Source organism: Anser anser (genome assembly GCF_964211835.1).
Source record: "Anser anser genome assembly, contig: HAP1_SCAFFOLD_414, whole genome shotgun sequence".
NCBI lineage: Eukaryota > Metazoa > Chordata > Aves > Anseriformes > Anatidae > Anser > Anser anser.
Window position 1 is genome coordinate 5115 of NW_028153934.1, and position 19518 is coordinate 24632.

General features: G+C 59.6%; 1 protein-coding gene across 1 annotated transcript; it reads right to left on the bottom strand.

The window, feature by feature from the left end:
- Positions 1-595: 595 nt before the first annotated feature.
- Positions 596-18327, bottom strand: SCN1B (sodium voltage-gated channel beta subunit 1). The gene is made up of 5 exons (XM_083853413.1): positions 17668-18327; positions 15957-16123; positions 8162-8402; positions 7258-7396; positions 596-2488 (listed from the first exon to the last, which is right to left on the bottom strand). The coding sequence occupies exons 1-5, from the start codon at positions 17708-17710 to the stop codon at positions 2422-2424; spliced, it is 657 nt and encodes a 218-aa protein (XP_083709539.1). The 5' UTR covers positions 17711-18327; the 3' UTR covers positions 596-2421.
- Between the last annotated feature and the right edge of the window lie 1191 nt (positions 18328-19518).

Here is a 19518-nt window from a genome sequence, read left to right on the forward strand (position 1 = left end):
AATCAGGGTTTTCAGCCCCAAAAGATGTCCTAGACCCCAAAACCCACCCCTAAACCCCAAAATTGAGGTTTTCAGCCCAAAAACGGGGTCCTCGACCCCAAACCCCACCCTAAAACCCCAAAATCGGGGTTTTCAGCCCCAAAACGGGGCCCTGGACCCCAAAACCCCCAAATTTGGGTTTTTTAGCCCCAAAACGGGGCCCTGGACCCCAAACCCCCCAAATTTGGGTTTTCAGCCCCAAAACGGGGCCCTGCTCCCACTTTTTGGGGTGAAAAAAGTAGAAAACGGGGGCTGGGAGGACGATGACATCATCGGGGTTTTGGGGGCAAAAAAGGGGGATTTGGGGCCAACGGAGCCCGGAGCAAGTCAGGAGCGCTGCAAGGGGGGGCTCATTTGCATATCGATTTGCATATCGGCTCATTTGCATATCGACACACCCCGTCTTTCGCCCGTGGTATATTTGAGCGTCGCCTCATTTGCATACCGCCTCATTTGCATAACATCTCATTTGCACGCCCACGATGTCACGTGATCCCCCGGCCCACCATTCGGGGTCATTAGGGACCCAGCTCATTTGCATATCGACTCATTTGCATATCGATCAATCCAAGTGGTTTATTGGTGATTCATTTGCATATCATTTACATATCGGCTCATTTGCATACCGATCGCAGCTCGGCTCATTTGCATATTGCTCATTTACAGGCTGGCTCGGGCGCGCGTTCGCGCCCCGGCTCATTTGCATATTGCACATTTGCATGCCGGCTCATTTGCATACCGCTCGTTTGCATATCACCCACGCACATTTCAGTGCCTCCGCAAACCCGATTTTGGCTTTTTTCGCCCCAAAACTGGGGCCGCGAAGCGTGGGGGGAGGGGGGGAAGAATCAGTGCAAAAAACACCCGCTGGCAGCCGCGGAATTTTGGGTCGAAACCGGCTCTTTTTGGGGCAGCCCGCCAAAAATCGCCGCTTTCGCCCTCCCCTTCGTGCAAGTGGCGCCCCTAAAATCGGGCTTTTTCACCCCAAAAAAACAAGAAAAAAAGCGCAAACCCGGGGCGGGCTCCCGGGGATTTTTTATTGCCCCCAAAAAATCGTGCAAAAGCGGCCGAGTGGACGGATCCGGTGCTTTTTGGCCCCAAAACGGGGCCCCCATGCAAAAAAACAAACAATTTTGAAAAAAAACAACAAAAAAAACGTAATTTCCGGGGCGAAACGGGAGGATTTTGGCTCAAAGCGCCGCTTCGGCCTCGAAAAGGGAGGACTTTGCCCCGAGGGGCCCCTGCGGCGGGGCAGGAAGCACCCATGGGTGCTCGGGGCCATCCTGGGGGCACCTGTGGGTGCGGGGGGAGGCGGGGCCTTTGGATAGCACCCACGGGTGCCCCGGTGCTTGGGTCTTTCCTGGTGGCACCCATGGGTGCTGGGGGAGCTGAGTCCTTCGTGGAAGCACCCATGGGTGCTCTGACGCTTGGGTCCTTCACAGCAGCATCCATGGGTGCTCCAATGCTTGGGTCCGTCCCGGGGGCACCCATGGGTGTCACGGTGCTCATGGGAGCACCCATGGGTGTTTTGACCTCCGGGTCCTTCGTGGTAGCACCCATGGGTGCCCCGGTTCCCAGTTCCTTCCTGGTAGCACCCACGGGTGCCCAGTTCCTTCCCAGGAACACCCATGGGTGCTGGCCACCGTAATGCTTGGATCCTTCTTAGTAGCACCCATGGGTGCTGTGGTGCTTGGGTCCTTCGTGGGAGCACCCACAAGGCTGAGTTCTTCATGGCAGCACCCATGGGTGCCCCAGCACCCGAGTCCTCCAGGGCAGCACCCATGGGTGCTCTGGCACCCCAGTCCTCTCCAGCAGCACCCATGGGTGCCCCAGCACCAATTCCTCCACGGCAGCACCCATGGGTGCCCCAATGCCTGAGTTCTTCATGGCAGCACCCACAGGTGCCCCAACGTCCAATTCCTCCAGGGCAGCACCCATGGGTGCCCCACCCCTGAGTCCTCTTCAGCAGCACCCATGGGTGCCCTGACGCTCAATTCCTCCACAGCAGCACCCATGGGTGCCCTGACACCTGAGTCCTCCAGGGCAGCACCCATGGGTGCCCCGACACCCGAGTCCTCTCCAGTAGCACCCATGGGTGCCTCGACACCTGAGTCCTCTCCAGCAGCACTCATGGGTGCCCTGGCACCAATTTTTCAAGGCAGCACCCATGGGTGCCCCAACGTCCAATTCCTCCAGGGCAGCACCCATGGGTGCCCCGACCCCTGAGTCCTCTCCAGCAGCACCCATGGGTGCCCCGCCGCCCGTCCCCATCCCGGGGGCACCCATGGGTGGGGGCGCGGGCGCTGGGGCTGTGCCGCCCCCCCCGGGGGGTTATTGCAGGGGGGGGAGGTGCCGGGGCGAGGGGGGGGGCACCCATGGGTGCTACTCGGCCACCTGCACCCCCGCGCAGTTCTCCTTGCTCTCCGACGTGATGGCCAGGTACTCGGAGCTGGGGGAGGGGAGACACCGTTGGGACCCTACTGGGAGCCCACTGGGACCCTACTGGGAGCCCACTGGGAGCCCGCTGGGACCCCATTTCCTACTGGGAGCCCACTGGGACCGTACTGGGACCCCATTTCCTACTGGGAGCCCACTGGGACCCTACTGGGACCCCATCTCCTACTGGGAGCCCACTGGGACCCTACTGGGAGCCCACTGGGACCCTACTGGGACCCCATCTCCTACTGGGAGCCCACTGGGACCCTACTGGGAGCCCACTGGGACCCTACTGGGACCCCATCTCCTACTGGGAGCCCACTGGGACCCTACTGGGAGCCCACTGGGACCCTACTGGGAGCCCATCTCCTACTGGGAGCCCACTGGGACCCTACTGGGAGCCCACTGGGACCCCATTTCCTATTGGGAGTCCACTGGGACTCCACTGGGAGCCTAATGGGAGCCCACTGGGACCCCATTTCCTATTGGGACGCCACTGGGACCCTACTGGGAGCCCACTGGGACCCCATTTCCTATTGGGAGCCCACTGGGACCCTACTGGGAGCCCACTGGGACCCTACTGGGAGCCCACTGGGACCCCATTTCCTACTGGGAACCCACTGGGACCCTACTGGGAGCCCACTGGGACTCCACTGGGAGCCCACTGGGACCCCATTTCCTACTGGGAGCCCACTGGGACCCTACTGGGAGCCCACTGGGACCCCATTTCCTACTGGGAACCCACTGGGACCCTACTGGGAGCCCACTGGGACCCCATTTCCTACTGGGACCCCACTGGGACCCTACTGGGAGCCCACTGGGACCCCATTTCCTACTGGGAACCCACTGGGACCCTACTGGGAGCCCACTGGGACCCCATTTCCTACTGGGACCCCACTGGGACCCTACTGGGAGCCCACTGGGACCCTACTGGGACCCCATCTCCTACTGGGAGCCCACTGGGACCCTACTGGGAGCCCACTTGGACCCTACTGGGAGCCCATCTCCTACTGGGAGCCCACTGGGACCCTACTGGGAGCCCACTGGGACCCCATTTCCTACTGGGAGCCCACTGGGACTCCACTGGGAGCCTAATGGGAGCCCACTGGGACCCCATTTCCTATTGGGACGCCACTGGGACCCTACTGGGAGCCCACTGGGACCCCATTTCCTATTGGGAGCCCACTGGGACCCTACTGGGAGCCCACTGGGACCCTACTAGGAGCCCACTGGGACCCCATTTCCTACTGGGAACCCACTGGGACCCTACTGGGAGCCCACTGGGACTCCACTGGGAGCCCACTGGGACCCCATTTCCTACTGGGAGCCCACTGGGACCCTACTGGGAGCCCACTGGGACCCCATTTCCTACTGGGAACCCACTGGGACCCTACTGGGAGCCCACTGGGACCCCATTTCCTACTGGGACCCCACTGGGACCCTACTGGGAGCCCACTGGGACTCCCCTGGGACCCTACTGGGAGCCCATTTTCTACTGGGACCCTACTGGGAGCCCACTGGGACCCCATTTCCTACTGGGAACCCACTGGGACCGTACTGGGAACCTACTGGGACCCCACTGGGACCCTACTGGGAGCCCACTGGGACCCTACTGGGAGCCCATTTCCTACTGGGACTCCCCTGGGACCCTACTGGGAGCCCATTTTCTACTGGGAGCCCACTGGGACCCTACTGGGACCCCATCTCCTACTGGGAGCCCACTGGGACCCTACTGGGAGCCCACTGGGACCCTACTGGGAGCCCATCTCCTACTGGGACCCCACTGGGACCCTACTGGGAGCCCACTGGGACTCCCCTGGGACCCTACTGGGAGCCCATTTTCTACTGGGACCCTACTGGGAGCCCACTGGGACCCCATTTCCTACTGGGAACCCACTGGGACCGTACTGGGAACCTACTGGGACCCCACTGGGACCCTACTGGGAGCCCACTGGGACCCTACTGGGACCCCATTTCCTACTGGGACTCCCCTGGGACCCTACTGGGAGCCCATTTTCTACTGGGAGCCCACTGGGACCCTACTGGGACCCCATCTCCTACTGGGAGCCCACTGGGACCCTACTGGGAGCCCACTGGGACCCTACTGGGAGCCCATCTCCTACTGGGAGCCCACTGGGACCCTACTGGGAGCCCACTTGGACCCTACTGGGAGCCCATCTCCTACTGGGAGCCCACTTGGACCCTACTGGGAGCCCATCTCCTACTGGGAGCCCACTGGGACCCTACTGGGAGCCCACTGGGACCCCATTTCCTACTGGGAGCCCACTGGGACTCCACTGGGAGCCTAATGGGAGCCCACTGGGACCCCATTTCCTATTGGGACGCCACTGGGACCCTACTGGGAGCCCACTGGGACCCCATTTCCTATTGGGAGCCCACTGGGACCCTACTGGGAGCCCACTGGGACCCTACTGGGAGCCCACTGGGACCCCATTTCCTACTGGGAACCCACTGGGACCCTACTGGGAGCCCACTGGGACTCCACTGGGAGCCCACTGGGACCCCATTTCCTACTGGGAGCCCACTGGGACCCTACTGGGAGCCCACTGGGACCCCATTTCCTACTGGGAACCCACTGGGACCCTACTGGGAGCCCACTGGGACCCCATTTCCTACTGGGACCCCACTGGGACCCTACTGGGAGCCCACTGGGACTCCCCTGGGACCCTACTGGGAGCCCATTTTCTACTGGGACCCTACTGGGAGCCCACTGGGACCCCATTTCCTACTGGGAACCCACTGGGACCGTACTGGGAACCTACTGGGACCCCACTGGGACCCTACTGGGAGCCCACTGGGACCCTACTGGGACCCCATTTCCTACTGGGACTCCCCTGGGACCCTACTGGGAGCCCATTTTCTACTGGGAGCCCACTGGGACCCTACTGGGACCCCATCTCCTACTGGGAGCCCACTGGGACCCTACTGGGAGCCCACTGGGACCCTACTGGGAGCCCATCTCCTACTGGGAGCCCACTGGGACCCTACTGGGAGCCCACTTGGACCCTACTGGGAGCCCATCTCCTACTGGGAGCCCACTGGGACCCTACTGGGAGCCCACTGGGACCCCATTTCCTACTGGGAGCCCACTGGGACTCCACTGGGAGCCTAATGGGAGCCCACTGGGACCCCATTTCCTATTGGGACGCCACTGGGACCCTACTGGGAGCCCACTGGGACCCCATTTCCTATTGGGAGCCCACTGGGACCCTACTGGGAGCCCACTGGGACCCTACTGGGAGCCCACTGGGACCCCATTTCCTACTGGGAACCCACTGGGACCCTACTGGGAGCCCACTGGGACTCCACTGGGAGCCCACTGGGACCCCATTTCCTACTGGGAGCCCACTGGGACCCTACTGGGAGCCCACTGGGACCCCATTTCCTACTGGGAACCCACTGGGACCCTACTGGGAGCCCACTGGGACCCCATTTCCTACTGGGACCCCACTGGGACCCTACTGGGAGCCCACTGGGACTCCCCTGGGACCCTACTGGGAGCCCATTTTCTACTGGGACCCTACTGGGAGCCCACTGGGACCCCATTTCCTACTGGGAACCCACTGGGACCGTACTGGGAACCTACTGGGACCCCACTGGGACCCTACTGGGAGCCCACTGGGACCCTACTGGGACCCCATTTCCTACTGGGACTCCCCTGGGACCCTACTGGGAGCCCATTTTCTACTGGGAGCCCACTGGGACCCTACTGGGACCCCATCTCCTACTGGGAGCCCACTGGGACCCTACTGGGAGCCCACTGGGACCCTACTGGGACCCCATCTCCTACTGGGAGCCCACTGGGACCCTACTGGGAGCCCACTTGGACCCTACTGGGAGCCCATCTCCTACTGGGAGCCCACTGGGACCCTACTGGGAGCCCACTGGGACCCCATTTCCTACTGGGAGCCCACTGGGACTCCACTGGGAGCCTAATGGGAGCCCACTGGGACCCCATTTCCTATTGGGACGCCACTGGGACCCTACTGGGAGCCCACTGGGACCCCATTTCCTATTGGGAGCCCACTGGGACCCTACTGGGAGCCCACTGGGACCCTACTGGGAGCCCACTGGGGCCCCATTTCCTACTGGGAACCCACTGGGACCCTACTGGGAGCCCACTGGGACTCCACTGGGAGCCCACTGGGACCCCATTTCCTACTGGGAGCCCACTGGGACCCTACTGGGAGCCCACTGGGACTCCACTGGGAGCCCACTGGGACCCCACTGGGACCCTACTGGGAGCCCACTGGGACCCTACTGGGACCCTGAAGGGACCCCATAACTACCCCATTCCCCACTGGGACCCCACTGGGATGCTACTGGGAGCCCACTGGGACCCCATAAGGACCCCACTGGGAATCTGTTTCCTACTGGGGCCCCATTACACCCCACTGGGAGCCCACTGGGAGCCTACTGGGACCCCCACCCTAGGCCCCGCCCACTCCATGACCCCGCCCACACCCCTTGACCACCCCATGACCCCGCCCACCCCATGACCACGCCCACCCATTCGACCACGCCCACCCATTCGACCACGCCCACCCCATGACCACGCCCACCCATTCGACCACGCCCACCCATTCGACCACGCCCACCCATTCGACCACGCCCGCCCCGTGACCACGCCCGCCCCGTGACCACGCCCGCCCCCTGACCACGCCCACCCCGTCCCCTTCCCACTCCCACCCCACGACCCCACCCTCCCCGTGACCCCGCCTGCCCCGAGGCCGCGCCCGCCCCTCGGCCCCGCCCACTCACGCGCTGTCGGGGGGCGGGGCCGAGGCGGCGGCCACCTTGCGGTAGCAGTAGAGCATCTCGGCGGCCAGCCAGAGGGTGAGCAGCACGATGAGGGCGTACATCAGCACCTCCGACACGATGCTCGCCAGGTCCCGCCGCGCTGCGGGACACGCCCCCCGCCCCCTAAGCCACGCCCCCTTTCCCCAAGCCACGCCCCCTTCCCCCAGGCCACGCCCCCCTTCCCCAAGCCACGCCCCCTTCCCCCAAGCCCCGCCCCCCTCCCCTCTAGGAGGCCCCCGGGCTCTTTCGCCCTTCCCTCTGGCCCCGCCCCCTTCGCGTAAACCCCGCCCCTCACCTCAAGCCCCGCCCCTCGCCTCAAGCCCCGCCCCTAACAATAAGCCCCGCCCACTATCCGTAGCCACGCCCCCTTGAATCCCAAGCCCCGCCCCCTGCTGCCCTGAGACCTATCAGCACCCAACGCACCCCACCCTAAAATAAGCCCCGCCCCCTACTAAGCCCCGCCCACCCAAGCCCCGCCTCCATCCAGAAGCCCCGCCTCCATTTATAAGCCCCGCCCCTCCCGCCTAGACCACGCCCCCACAATAAGCCCCGCCCCCTAACACCCTCCCCCACCCCCATGCCCCACCCCTCCCAAACCCCGCCCCTTCCCAAGCCCCGCCCCCAGTAAGCCCCACCCTTCTAAGCCCCTCCCCTTGGGTAAGCCCCTCCCCCTTTTATTAGCTCCTCCCCCTTTCCTTAGCCCCTCCCCTTAAAGCCCCACCACCCCTTATTCCTCCACCCCAGCCTCCCCCTTCCCCACCCCAACCTCCCCCCTTCCCCTCCCCCAAACCCCACCCCCGGAGGCTCCGCCCCCCCGAACCCCACCCCGATTAAGCCCCGCCCACCGCCCTCAAGCCCCGCCCACCCTCGTCGACGACGGCCAGGCGCACGGTCTTGTTGCGGGCCAGGCTGTAGACGTAGCCCTCGAAGGTGAGGTTGCGGCGGAGGCGGCAGACGTAGAGGCCGGCGTGGGGCCGCCCCACGGCCGCCAGGCGCACCGAGAGGTCCTGCAGGTCCCGCGTGCCCCGCGAGCCGTTCCACGCCAGCACCCCCTGGAACGGGCCCGGCGCCACCCACGCGCCCTCCTCCGGGGTGTAGTGGAGGATCTGGGGGGGGAGAGGACGGAGGGTGGAGGCCCTAAAGGATTTGGGGTCACGGCCCTAAAGGATCTGGGGTAACGGTCCTAAAGGATTTGGAATCATGACCCTAAAGGACTTGGGATCATGACCCTAAAGGATTTGGGATCATGACCCTAAAGGACTTGGGATCATGGCCCTAAAGGATTTGGGATCGTGACCCTAAAGGATTTGGGGTCATGGCCCCAAAGAATTTGGTATCATGGCCCCAAAGGATTTGGGATCATGGCCCCAAAGGATTTGGGATCATGGCCCCAAAGGATTTGGGATCATGGCCCCAAAGGATTTGGAGATATGGCCCTAAAGCATTTGGGGTCATGGCCCTAAAGAATTTGGGATACCACCCTCACGTATTTGGGAGCTCGGACCTAAAGGATTTGGGGTCACGGCCCTAAAGGATTTGGGATTACAATCCTAAAGTATTGGAATCATGACCCTAAAGGACTTGGGATCATGGCCCTAAAGGATTTGGGATCATGGCCCTAAAGGATTTGGGATCATGGCCCTAAAGGATTGGAATCATGACCCTAAAGGATTTGGAGATATGGCCCTAAAGTATTTGGGGTCATGGCCCTAAAGCATTTGGGGTCATGGCCCTAAAGCATTTGGGGTCATGGCCCCAAAGAATTTGGGGTCATGGCCCCAAAGAATTTGGGATCATGGCCCTAAAGGATTTGGAATCATGGCCCTAAAGGATTTGGGAGCACGGACCTAAAGGATTTGGGATCATGACCCTAAAGCATTGGGATCACGACCCTAAAGGACTTGGGATCATGACCCTAAAGGATTTGGGGTCACGGCCCTAAAGGATTTGGGGTCTGCCCCGCGAGCCGTTCCACGCCAGCACCCCCTGGAACGGGCCCGGCGCCACCCACGCGCCCTCCTCCGGGGTGTAGTGGAGGATCTGGGGGGGGAGAGGACGGAGGGTGGAGGCCCTAAAGGATTTGGGGTCACGGCCCTAAAGGATCTGGGGTAACGGTCCTAAAGGATTTGGAATCATGACCCTAAAGGACTTGGGATCATGACCCTAAAGGATTTGGGATCATGACCCTAAAGGACTTGGGATCATGGCCCTAAAGGATTTGGGATCGTGACCCTAAAGGATTTGGGGTCATGGCCCCAAAGAATTTGGTATCATGGCCCCAAAGGATTTGGGATCATGGCCCCAAAGGATTTGGGATCATGGCCCCAAAGGATTTGGGATCATGGCCCCAAAGGATTTGGAGATATGGCCCTAAAGCATTTGGGGTCATGGCCCTAAAGAATTTGGGATACCACCCTCACGTATTTGGGAGCTCGGACCTAAAGGATTTGGGGTCACGGCCCTAAAGGATTTGGGATTACAATCCTAAAGTATTGGAATCATGACCCTAAAGGACTTGGGATCATGGCCCTAAAGGATTTGGGATCGTGACCCTAAAGGATTTGGGGTCATGGCCCCAAAGAATTTGGTATCATGGCCCCAAAGGATTTGGGATCATGGCCCCAAAGGATTTGGGATCATGGCCCCAAAGGATTTGGGATCATGGCCCCAAAGGATTTGGAGATATGGCCCTAAAGCATTTGGGGTCATGGCCCTAAAGAATTTGGGATACCACCCTCACGTATTTGGGAGCTCGGACCTAAAGGATTTGGGGTCACGGCCCTAAAGGATTTGGGATTACAATCCTAAAGTATTGGAATCATGACCCTAAAGGACTTGGGATCATGGCCCTAAAGGATTTGGGATCATGGCCCTAAAGGATTTGGGATCATGGCCCTAAAGGATTGGAATCATGACCCTAAAGGATTTGGAGATATGGCCCTAAAGTATTTGGGGTCATGGCCCTAAAGCATTTGGGGTCATGGCCCTAAAGCATTTGGGGTCATGGCCCCAAAGAATTTGGGGTCATGGCCCCAAAGAATTTGGGATCATGGCCCTAAAGGATTTGGAATCATGGCCCTAAAGGATTTGGGAGCACGGACCTAAAGGATTTGGGATCATGACCCTAAAGCATTGGGATCACGACCCTAAAGGACTTGGGATCATGACCCTAAAGGATTTGGGGTCACGGCCCTAAAGGATTTGGGGTCTGCCCCGCGAGCCGTTCCACGCCAGCACCCCCTGGAACGGGCCCGGCGCCACCCACGCGCCCTCCTCCGGGGTGTAGTGGAGGATCTGGGGGGGGAGAGGACGGAGGGTGGAGGCCCTAAAGGATTTGGGGTCACGGCCCTAAAGGATTCGGGGTCATGGCCCTAAAGGATTTGGGGTCACGGCCCTAAAGGATCTGGGGTAACGGTCCTAAAGGATTTGGGATCATGACCCTAAAGGATTTGGAGATATGGCCCTAAAGGATTGGAATCATGACCCTAAAGGATTTAGAGATATGACCCTAAAGCATTTGGGGTCATGGCCCTAAAGAATTTGGGGTCAGGGACCTACAGAATTTGGGGTCAGGGACCTACAGAATTTGGGGTCAGGGACCTATGGAACTTGGATTATGACCCTAAAGGATTTGGAGATACGGCCCTAAAGGACTGGAATCATGACCCTAAAGGATTTGGAGATATGGCCCTAAAGCATTTGGGGTCATGGCCCTAAAGCATTTGGGGTCATGGCCCTAAAGCATTTGGGATACGACGCTCACGTATTTGGGATCATGGCCCTAAAGTATTTGGGATTACAACCCTAAAGGATTGGGATCATGACCCTAAAAGACTTGGGATCATGACCCTAAAGGATTTGGGATCATGGCCCTAAAGGATTTGGGATCATGGCCCTAAAGGATTTGGGGTCACGGCCCTAAAGGATTTGGGGTCACGGCCCCAAAGAATTTGGTATCATGGCCCCAAAGGATTTGGGATCATGGCCCCAAAGGATTTGGGATCATGGCCCCAAAGGATTTGGAGATATGGCCTTAAAGCATTTGGGGTCATGGCCCTAAAGAATTTGGGATACCACCCTCACGTATTTGGGAGCTCGGACCTAAAGGATTTGGGGTCACGGCCCTAAAGGATTTGGGATTACAATCCTAAAGTATTGGAATCATGACCCTAAAGGACTTGGGATCATGGCCCTAAAGGATTTGGGATCGTGACCCTAAAGGATTTGGGGTCATGGCCCCAAAGAATTTGGTATCATGGCCCCAAAGGATTTGGGATCATGGCCCCAAAGGATTTGGGATCATGGCCCCAAAGGATTTGGGATCATGGCCCCAAAGGATTTGGAGATATGGCCCTAAAGCATTTGGGGTCATGGCCCTAAAGAATTTGGGATACCACCCTCACGTATTTGGGAGCTCGGACCTAAAGGATTTGGGGTCACGGCCCTAAAGGATTTGGGATTACAATCCTAAAGTATTGGAATCATGACCCTAAAGGACTTGGGATCATGGCCCTAAAGGATTTGGGATCATGGCCCTAAAGGATTTGGGATCATGGCCCTAAAGGATTGGAATCATGACCCTAAAGGATTTGGAGATATGGCCCTAAAGTATTTGGGGTCATGGCCCTAAAGCATTTGGGGTCATGGCCCTAAAGCATTTGGGGTCATGGCCCCAAAGAATTTGGGGTCATGGCCCCAAAGAATTTGGGATCATGGCCCTAAAGGATTTGGAATCATGGCCCTAAAGGATTTGGGAGCACGGACCTAAAGGATTTGGGATCATGACCCTAAAGCATTGGGATCACGACCCTAAAGGACTTGGGATCATGACCCTAAAGGATTTGGGGTCACGGCCCTAAAGGATTTGGGGTCTGCCCCGCGAGCCGTTCCACGCCAGCACCCCCTGGAACGGGCCCGGCGCCACCCACGCGCCCTCCTCCGGGGTGTAGTGGAGGATCTGGGGGGGGAGAGGACGGAGGGTGGAGGCCCTAAAGGATTTGGGGTCACGGCCCTAAAGGATTCGGGGTCATGGCCCTAAAGGATTTGGGGTCACGGCCCTAAAGGATCTGGGGTAACGGTCCTAAAGGATTTGGGATCATGACCCTAAAGGATTTGGAGATATGGCCCTAAAGGATTGGAATCATGACCCTAAAGGATTTAGAGATATGACCCTAAAGCATTTGGGGTCATGGCCCTAAAGAATTTGGGGTCAGGGACCTACAGAATTTGGGGTCAGGGACCTACAGAATTTGGGGTCAGGGACCTATGGAACTTGGATTATGACCCTAAAGGATTTGGAGATACGGCCCTAAAGGACTGGAATCATGACCCTAAAGGATTTGGAGATATGGCCCTAAAGCATTTGGGGTCATGGCCCTAAAGCATTTGGGGTCATGGCCCTAAAGCATTTGGGATACGACGCTCACGTATTTGGGATCATGGCCCTAAAGTATTTGGGATTACAACCCTAAAGGATTGGGATCATGACCCTAAAAGACTTGGGATCATGACCCTAAAGGATTTGGGATCATGGCCCTAAAGGATTTGGGATCATGGCCCTAAAGGATTTGGGGTCACGGCCCTAAAGGATTTGGGGTCACGGCCCCAAAGAATTTGGTATCATGGCCCCAAAGGATTTGGGATCATGGCCCCAAAGGATTTGGGATCATGGCCCCAAAGGATTTGGAGATATGGCCTTAAAGCATTTGGGGTCATGGCCCTAAAGAATTTGGGATACCACCCTCACGTATTTGGGAGCTCGGACCTAAAGGATTTGGGGTCACGGCCCTAAAGGATTTGGGATTACAATCCTAAAGTATTGGAATCATGACCCTAAAGGACTTGGGATCATGGCCCTAAAGGATTTGGGATCGTGACCCTAAAGGATTTGGGGTCATGGCCCCAAAGAATTTGGTATCATGGCCCCAAAGGATTTGGGATCATGGCCCCAAAGGATTTGGGATCATGGCCCCAAAGGATTTGGGATCATGGCCCCAAAGGATTTGGAGATATGGCCCTAAAGCATTTGGGGTCATGGCCCTAAAGAATTTGGGATACCACCCTCACGTATTTGGGAGCTCGGACCTAAAGGATTTGGGGTCACGGCCCTAAAGGATTTGGGATTACAATCCTAAAGTATTGGAATCATGACCCTAAAGGACTTGGGATCATGGCCCTGAAGGATTTGGGATCATGACCCTAAAGGATTTGGGATCATGACCCTAAAGGATTGGAATCATGACCCTAAAGGATTTGGAGATATGGCCCTAACGTATTTGGGGTCATGGCCCCAAAGAATTTGGTATCATGGCCCCAAAGAATTTGGGATCATGGCCCTAAAGGATTTGGAATCATGGCCCTAAAGGATTTGGGAGCACGGACCTAAAGGATTTGGGATCATGACCCTAAAGCATTGGGATCACGACCCTAAAGGACTTGGGATCATGACCCTAAAGGATTTGGGGTCACGGCCCTAAAGGATTTGGGGTCTGCCCCGCGAGCCGTTCCACGCCAGCACCCCCTGGAACGGGCCCGGCGCCACCCACGCGCCCTCCTCCGGGGTGTAGTGGAGGATCTGGGGGGGGAGAGGACGGAGGGTGGAGGCCCTAAAGGATTTGGAGTCACGGCCCTAAAGGATTCGGGGTCATGGCCCTAAAGGATTTGGGGTCACGGCCCTAAAGGATCTGGGGTAACGGTCCTAAAGGATTTGGGATCATGACCCTAAAGGATTTGGAGATATGGCCCTAAAGGATTGGAATCATGACCCTAAAGGATTTAGAGATATGACCCTAAAGCATTTGGAGTCATGGCCCTAAAGAATTTGGGGTCAGGGACCTACAGAATTTGGGGTCAGGGACCTACAGAATTTGGGGTCAGGGACCTATGGAACTTGGATTATGACCCTAAAGGATTTGGAGATATGGCCCTAAAGGACTGGAATCATGACCCTAAAGGATTTGGAGATATGGCCCTAAAGCATTTGGGGTCATGGCCCTAAAGCATTTGGGGTCATGGCCCTAAAGAATTTGGGATACGACGCTCACGTATTTGGGATCATGGCCCTAAAGTATTTGGGATTACAACCCTAAAGGATTGGGATCACGACCCTAAAAGACTTGGGATCATGACCCTAAAGGATTTGGGATCATGGCCCTAAAGGATTTGGGATCACGGCCCTAAAGGATTTGGGGTCACGGCCCTAAAGGATTTGGGGTCACGGCCCTAAAGGATTTGGGGTCACGGCCCTAAAGGATCTGGGGTCACGGCCCTAAAGGATCTGGGGTCACGGCCCTAAAGGATTTGGGATCATGACCCTAAAGGATTTGGAAATATGGCCCTAAAGGATTGGAATCATGACCCTAAAGGATTTAGAGATATGACCCTAAAGCATTTGGGGTCATGGCCCTAAAGAATTTGGGGTCAGGGACCTACAGAATTTGGGGTCAGGGACCTACAGAATTTGGGGTCAGGGACCTACAGAATTTGGGGTCAGGGACCTATGGAACTTGGATTATGACCCTAAAGGATTTGGAGATACGGCCCTAAAGGACTGGAATCATGACCCTAAAGGATTTGGAGATATGGCCCTAAAGCATTTGGGATCATGGCCCTAAAGGATTTGGGGTCACGGCCCTAAAGGATTTGGGGTCACGGCCCTAAAGGATTTGGGGTCACGGCCCTAAAGGATTTGGGGTCACGGCCCTAAAGGATTTGGGGTCATGGCCCTAAAGGGTTTGGGGCCATGGACCTGAAGGATTCGGAGTCATGGTCCTAAAGGATTTGGGGTAACAGCCCTAAAGGACTTGGGATCATGGCCCCATAAGCACCGTTCCCTGGCCCCATAAGCACCCCTGCAGCCCCATAAGCGCCCCATAAGTGCTCTCCCCCAGCCCCCTAAGTGCCCTCCTGGCCCCATAAGCACCCCCCCCGGCCCCATAAGTGCCTTCCTGGCCCATAAACACCCCCCTGGCCCCATAAGTGCCCCATAAGCGCCCTCCCGGCCCCATAAGCGCCCCCTCCCTGGCCCATAAGCTCCCCCTGGCCCCATAAGCGCCCTTCCTGGGCCCCATAAGAGCCCTTCTGGCCCCATAAACGCCCCCTGCGGCCCCATAAACGCCCCCCCAGCCCCATAAGTGCCCTCTCTCCGGCCCCATAAGCTCCCCCTGGCCCCATAAACACCCTCCCAGCCCCATAAGTGCCCTTCCCGGGCCCCATAAGAGCCCCCCCGGCCCCGTAACCACCTCCCCGGCCCCATAAGCGCCCCCCCGGCCCCGTAACCGCCTCCCTGGCCCCATAAGAGCCCCCCCCCCGGCCCCGTAACCGCCTCCCCAGCCCCATAAGTGCCCCCCCCGGCCCCGTAACCACCTCCCTGGCCCCCTAAACGCCCCCCCTGGCCCCATAAGCGCTTCCCTGGCCCCATAAGCGCCTCCCTGGCCCCATAAGCGCCCCCCCTGGCCCTGTAAGTGCCTCCCCGGCCCCATAAATGCCTCCCTGGCCCAATAAGAGCCTGCCTGGCCCCATAAACGCCCCCCCTGGCCCCATAAACGCCCACCCCCGGCCCCATAAGCCACCCCCCCGCCCCATAAGTGACCCCCTGGCCCCGTAACCGCCTCCCCGGCCCCATAAGCCCCCCCCGGCCCCATAAGCGGCCCCACACACACCTTGGTGAAGTCGGGGGCGCCCTCGGGGCGGAAGAACCACTCGCCCTCGGCCTCGGCGGGGGTCTCGCTGCGGCGCTTGCAGGCGATGCACAGCAGCTTGAAGGGGAGCCCCAGCACCGCCTCCGTCTCCGAGTCCACCTCCACGCAGCCCCCCTGCGCCCCCGAGGCTATGGGGGGGGTGTAAAGGGGGGGGTCAGTTATAGGGACAGCCCCCCCCGACCCCAAAATTGGGGAGAAATCGGGGTTTAATGGGATCGGAGCAGGGTGGGGTCTCCCATCCAGCTGCGAACCGGGCCTGATCCTGCTTAGCTTCTTGATTGAATGGGGTGTTCCAGGGGGGTGAACATAGGGAAAATGGGGGAAGGACCCAAATGGGGACCCCCCCCAGCACCCCAATATTGGGGGAGTCACATGGGGGGGGTCAGGTAAAGGGGAGACTGCCCCCCGACCCCAAAATTTGGGAGAAATTGGGGTTCAATGGGATCGGAGGGTGGATGGGGTCACCCATCCAGGTGGGAACCGGGCCGGACCCTGCTTAGCTTCCTAATTGAATGGGGTGTTCCAGGGTGGGGTGAGCATAGGGAAAATGGGGGAAGGACCCAAATGGGGACCCCCCCCAGCACCCCAATATTGGGGGAGTCACATGGGGGGGTCAGGTAAAGGGGAGACTCCCCCCCGACCCCAAAACTGGGGAGAAGTCGGGGTTCAATGGGATCGGAGGGTGGATGGGGTCTCCCATCCCAGCTCCGACCGGGCCCGACCCTGCTTAGCTTCCCAAACTAGATCGCGTGTTTTAGGCAAAAAGGGGGGGGGCCGAACACCCCTGCCACCCCCCCCGAGCACTGCAGGGACACGGGGGGGGGTTGGTGACACGCGTGTGCCACCCCCGGCACCGCAGGGACGCGTCACGGGTGGCGGTGACACCGGGTGGGTGGGCTGGGGGATGGGGGGGGGGGGGGTGGGACCCCGGGGAGGGGACAGGGACATGGGGGGGGGCGGGGGGGGGGGCAGGGACTGCGGCAAAGGGGACACTTGGGGATGAGGGGGGGTTGCGGGGGGGGACAGGGACTGCGGCAGGGACAGGTGACAGCGGGGACACTGCGGAGAGGTGGCACTTGGTGGGGGGGAGGTGGCAGTTGGGGGGGAGGGGACACTTGGGGGGGGGAGGGACACTTGGGGGGGTGGAAGGGACACTTGAAGGGGGGGGAGGGGACACTTGGAGGGGGGGGAGGGGACACTTCGGGGGGGGGGTGACATCTCCGGTGTCATCTGTCCCCGTGGTGTCACTTGTCATTGACGGGGGGGGGGGGGGAAGCGGGGGGGGGGGGGGGGCAAGTTGGGGTCCCGGGACGGGACTTGGGGGGGGGGGGGGGGGTTCGGAAGGGTCCTGAGGGCCTCTGGGGGTCCTCGAGGGGATCCCGAGGGGTCCTGAGGGATGGGGAAGTTTTAAGGGTCTGGGGGGTCCGGGGGGGTCCAGGGGAGTTTAAGGGGGGGTCTAGAGGGGTCCGGGGGGGGTTAGGGGGGTCCTGGGGGGGTCCATGAGGGTCTAGGGGGGTTCTGAGGGGTCCGGGGGGGTCTGAGGGGGTCCTTGGGGGTCGAGGGGGGGTTCTAGGGGGGTCTAGGAGGGTCCTGGGGGGTCCAGGGGAGTCCTTGGGGGGGCCAGGGGGTTCCTGGGGGGTCCAGGGGGGGTCCCGGCCCCCCCCAAACTCACCCATGAGGAGGCCGAGGAGCAGCGAGAGGCCGCTGAGGGCCATGGCGGGCCGAGCCCGGCTCGGGCCGGTTCGGGTCCTTTCGGCCGGGTTCGGGCCGGGTTCGGGTCCCTTCGGGTGGGTTCGGGCCGGGTTCGGGTCCCTTCGGGTGGGTTCGGGTCCGGTTCGGGTCTCTTCGGGCCCGGTTCGGGTCTCTTCGGCCGGGTTCGGGTCTCTTCGGGCCCGGTTCGGCTCCTTTCGGCCCGGTTCGGCTCCCTTCGGCCCTCCCCGTCCCGCCGCTGCCTCCGCGCCGCCCCCCTCAGCCCCCTGCCCCGGCCATGGGCCCCTCCCCCGCCGGATCCCGGTCCCCGCGGGCGGGGGGGGGGGAGGAGCGGGGCTGGGGGGTCCCGACCGCTGCTGAGGGCCCGGGATGAGGAGGGGGCTTCACGGCATGGCCGCCGGGGGGGCGCCGGGGCCGCTTCGGCTCCTTTCGGGGCTCTTCGGAGCCGGTCGGAACCGTTCGGGGCCCGGGATGGGTTCGGGGAGGGTTCGGAAGGGTTCGGAAAGGTTCGGGGAAGGTTCGGAAGGGTTCGGAGAGGGTTCGGAGCCGCTCGGCAACGTTCGGCTCTTTCCGGAGCCGCTCGGCCCGGCGCAGTGCGGCGGCGGAGGGGGGCGGGGCTGTGGCGTCAGAGGGAGGGGGCGGGGTCCGCGCGTGGCCACGCCCCCTCCTCTCCCCCGCCCGCCCTCCGGGTCCCAAAATGGCGGCGGTCCGCCCCAAAACCCCCAAATCCCCTAAATCCTCCTTAAATCACCCAAATTCCGCCTTAAATCCCCAAAATTCCCCCCTTAAATCCCTTGATTTCTCCCTCCATCCTCCCAAATCCCCCCTAAACCTTCTCAATTTTCCCCCAAATCCCCCATTTCCACACAAATTCCACCAAATTCCACCTAAATCCCCCCAAAATCCCACTTTTTCACCAAACTTCCCCAAAAGCCTCCCTAAATGCCCTCGCACCCCCCCCAAATCCCCTCTAAATGCTTCAAATTCCCCTTAAAGCTCTCCAAATACCCTCCTGTGTCCCCAAATCCCGCCTAAATTAACCCAAATCCCTCTTAAATGCCCCCACATCCTCCCTAAATCCCCCAAATCCCGCCTAAATTAACCCAAATCCCTCTTAAATGCCCCCAAATCCTCCCTAAATCCCCCAAATCCCGCCTAAATTAACCCAAATCCCTTAAATGCCCCCAAATCCTCCCTAAATCCCCCAAATCCCACCTAAATTAACCCAAATCCCTTAAATGCCCCCAAATCCTCCCTAAATCCCCCAAATTCACCCTAACTTAACCCAAATCCTTCTTAAATGCCCCAAATCCTCCCTAAATCCCCCAAATCCCGCCTAAATTAACCCAAATCCCTCTTAAATGCCCCCAAATCCTCCCTAAATCCCCCAAATTCACCCTAACTTAACCCAAATCCTTCTTAAATGCCCCCAAATCCTCCCTGAACAGCCCCAAATCCTCCCCAAACACGCCAATTTCCCCCTAAATCCCACAATTTCCCCTAAATTTGCCCACTTTGCCCTTAAATCCCCCCCAGATCCTCCAAATCCCCCCCTTAATGACCCCAAATTCCCCCCAAATTAACCCAAATTCCTCCTAGGCGCCCCCAAATCCCCTATCCCTGAAATGCCATCTCCCCAAATTCCCCTAGATTAGCCCAAATTCCCCCTAAAATCCCCCAATTCCTCCCGAATTCCCCTTAGGTCCTTCAAAAATCCTTCAAATTCTACTAATTTCCCTAAATTCTCCCTAAATCTCCCCAAATTCCCCCTCAATCTGCCCAAATTGCCCCTAAATCTCTCAAAGCCCCCCTA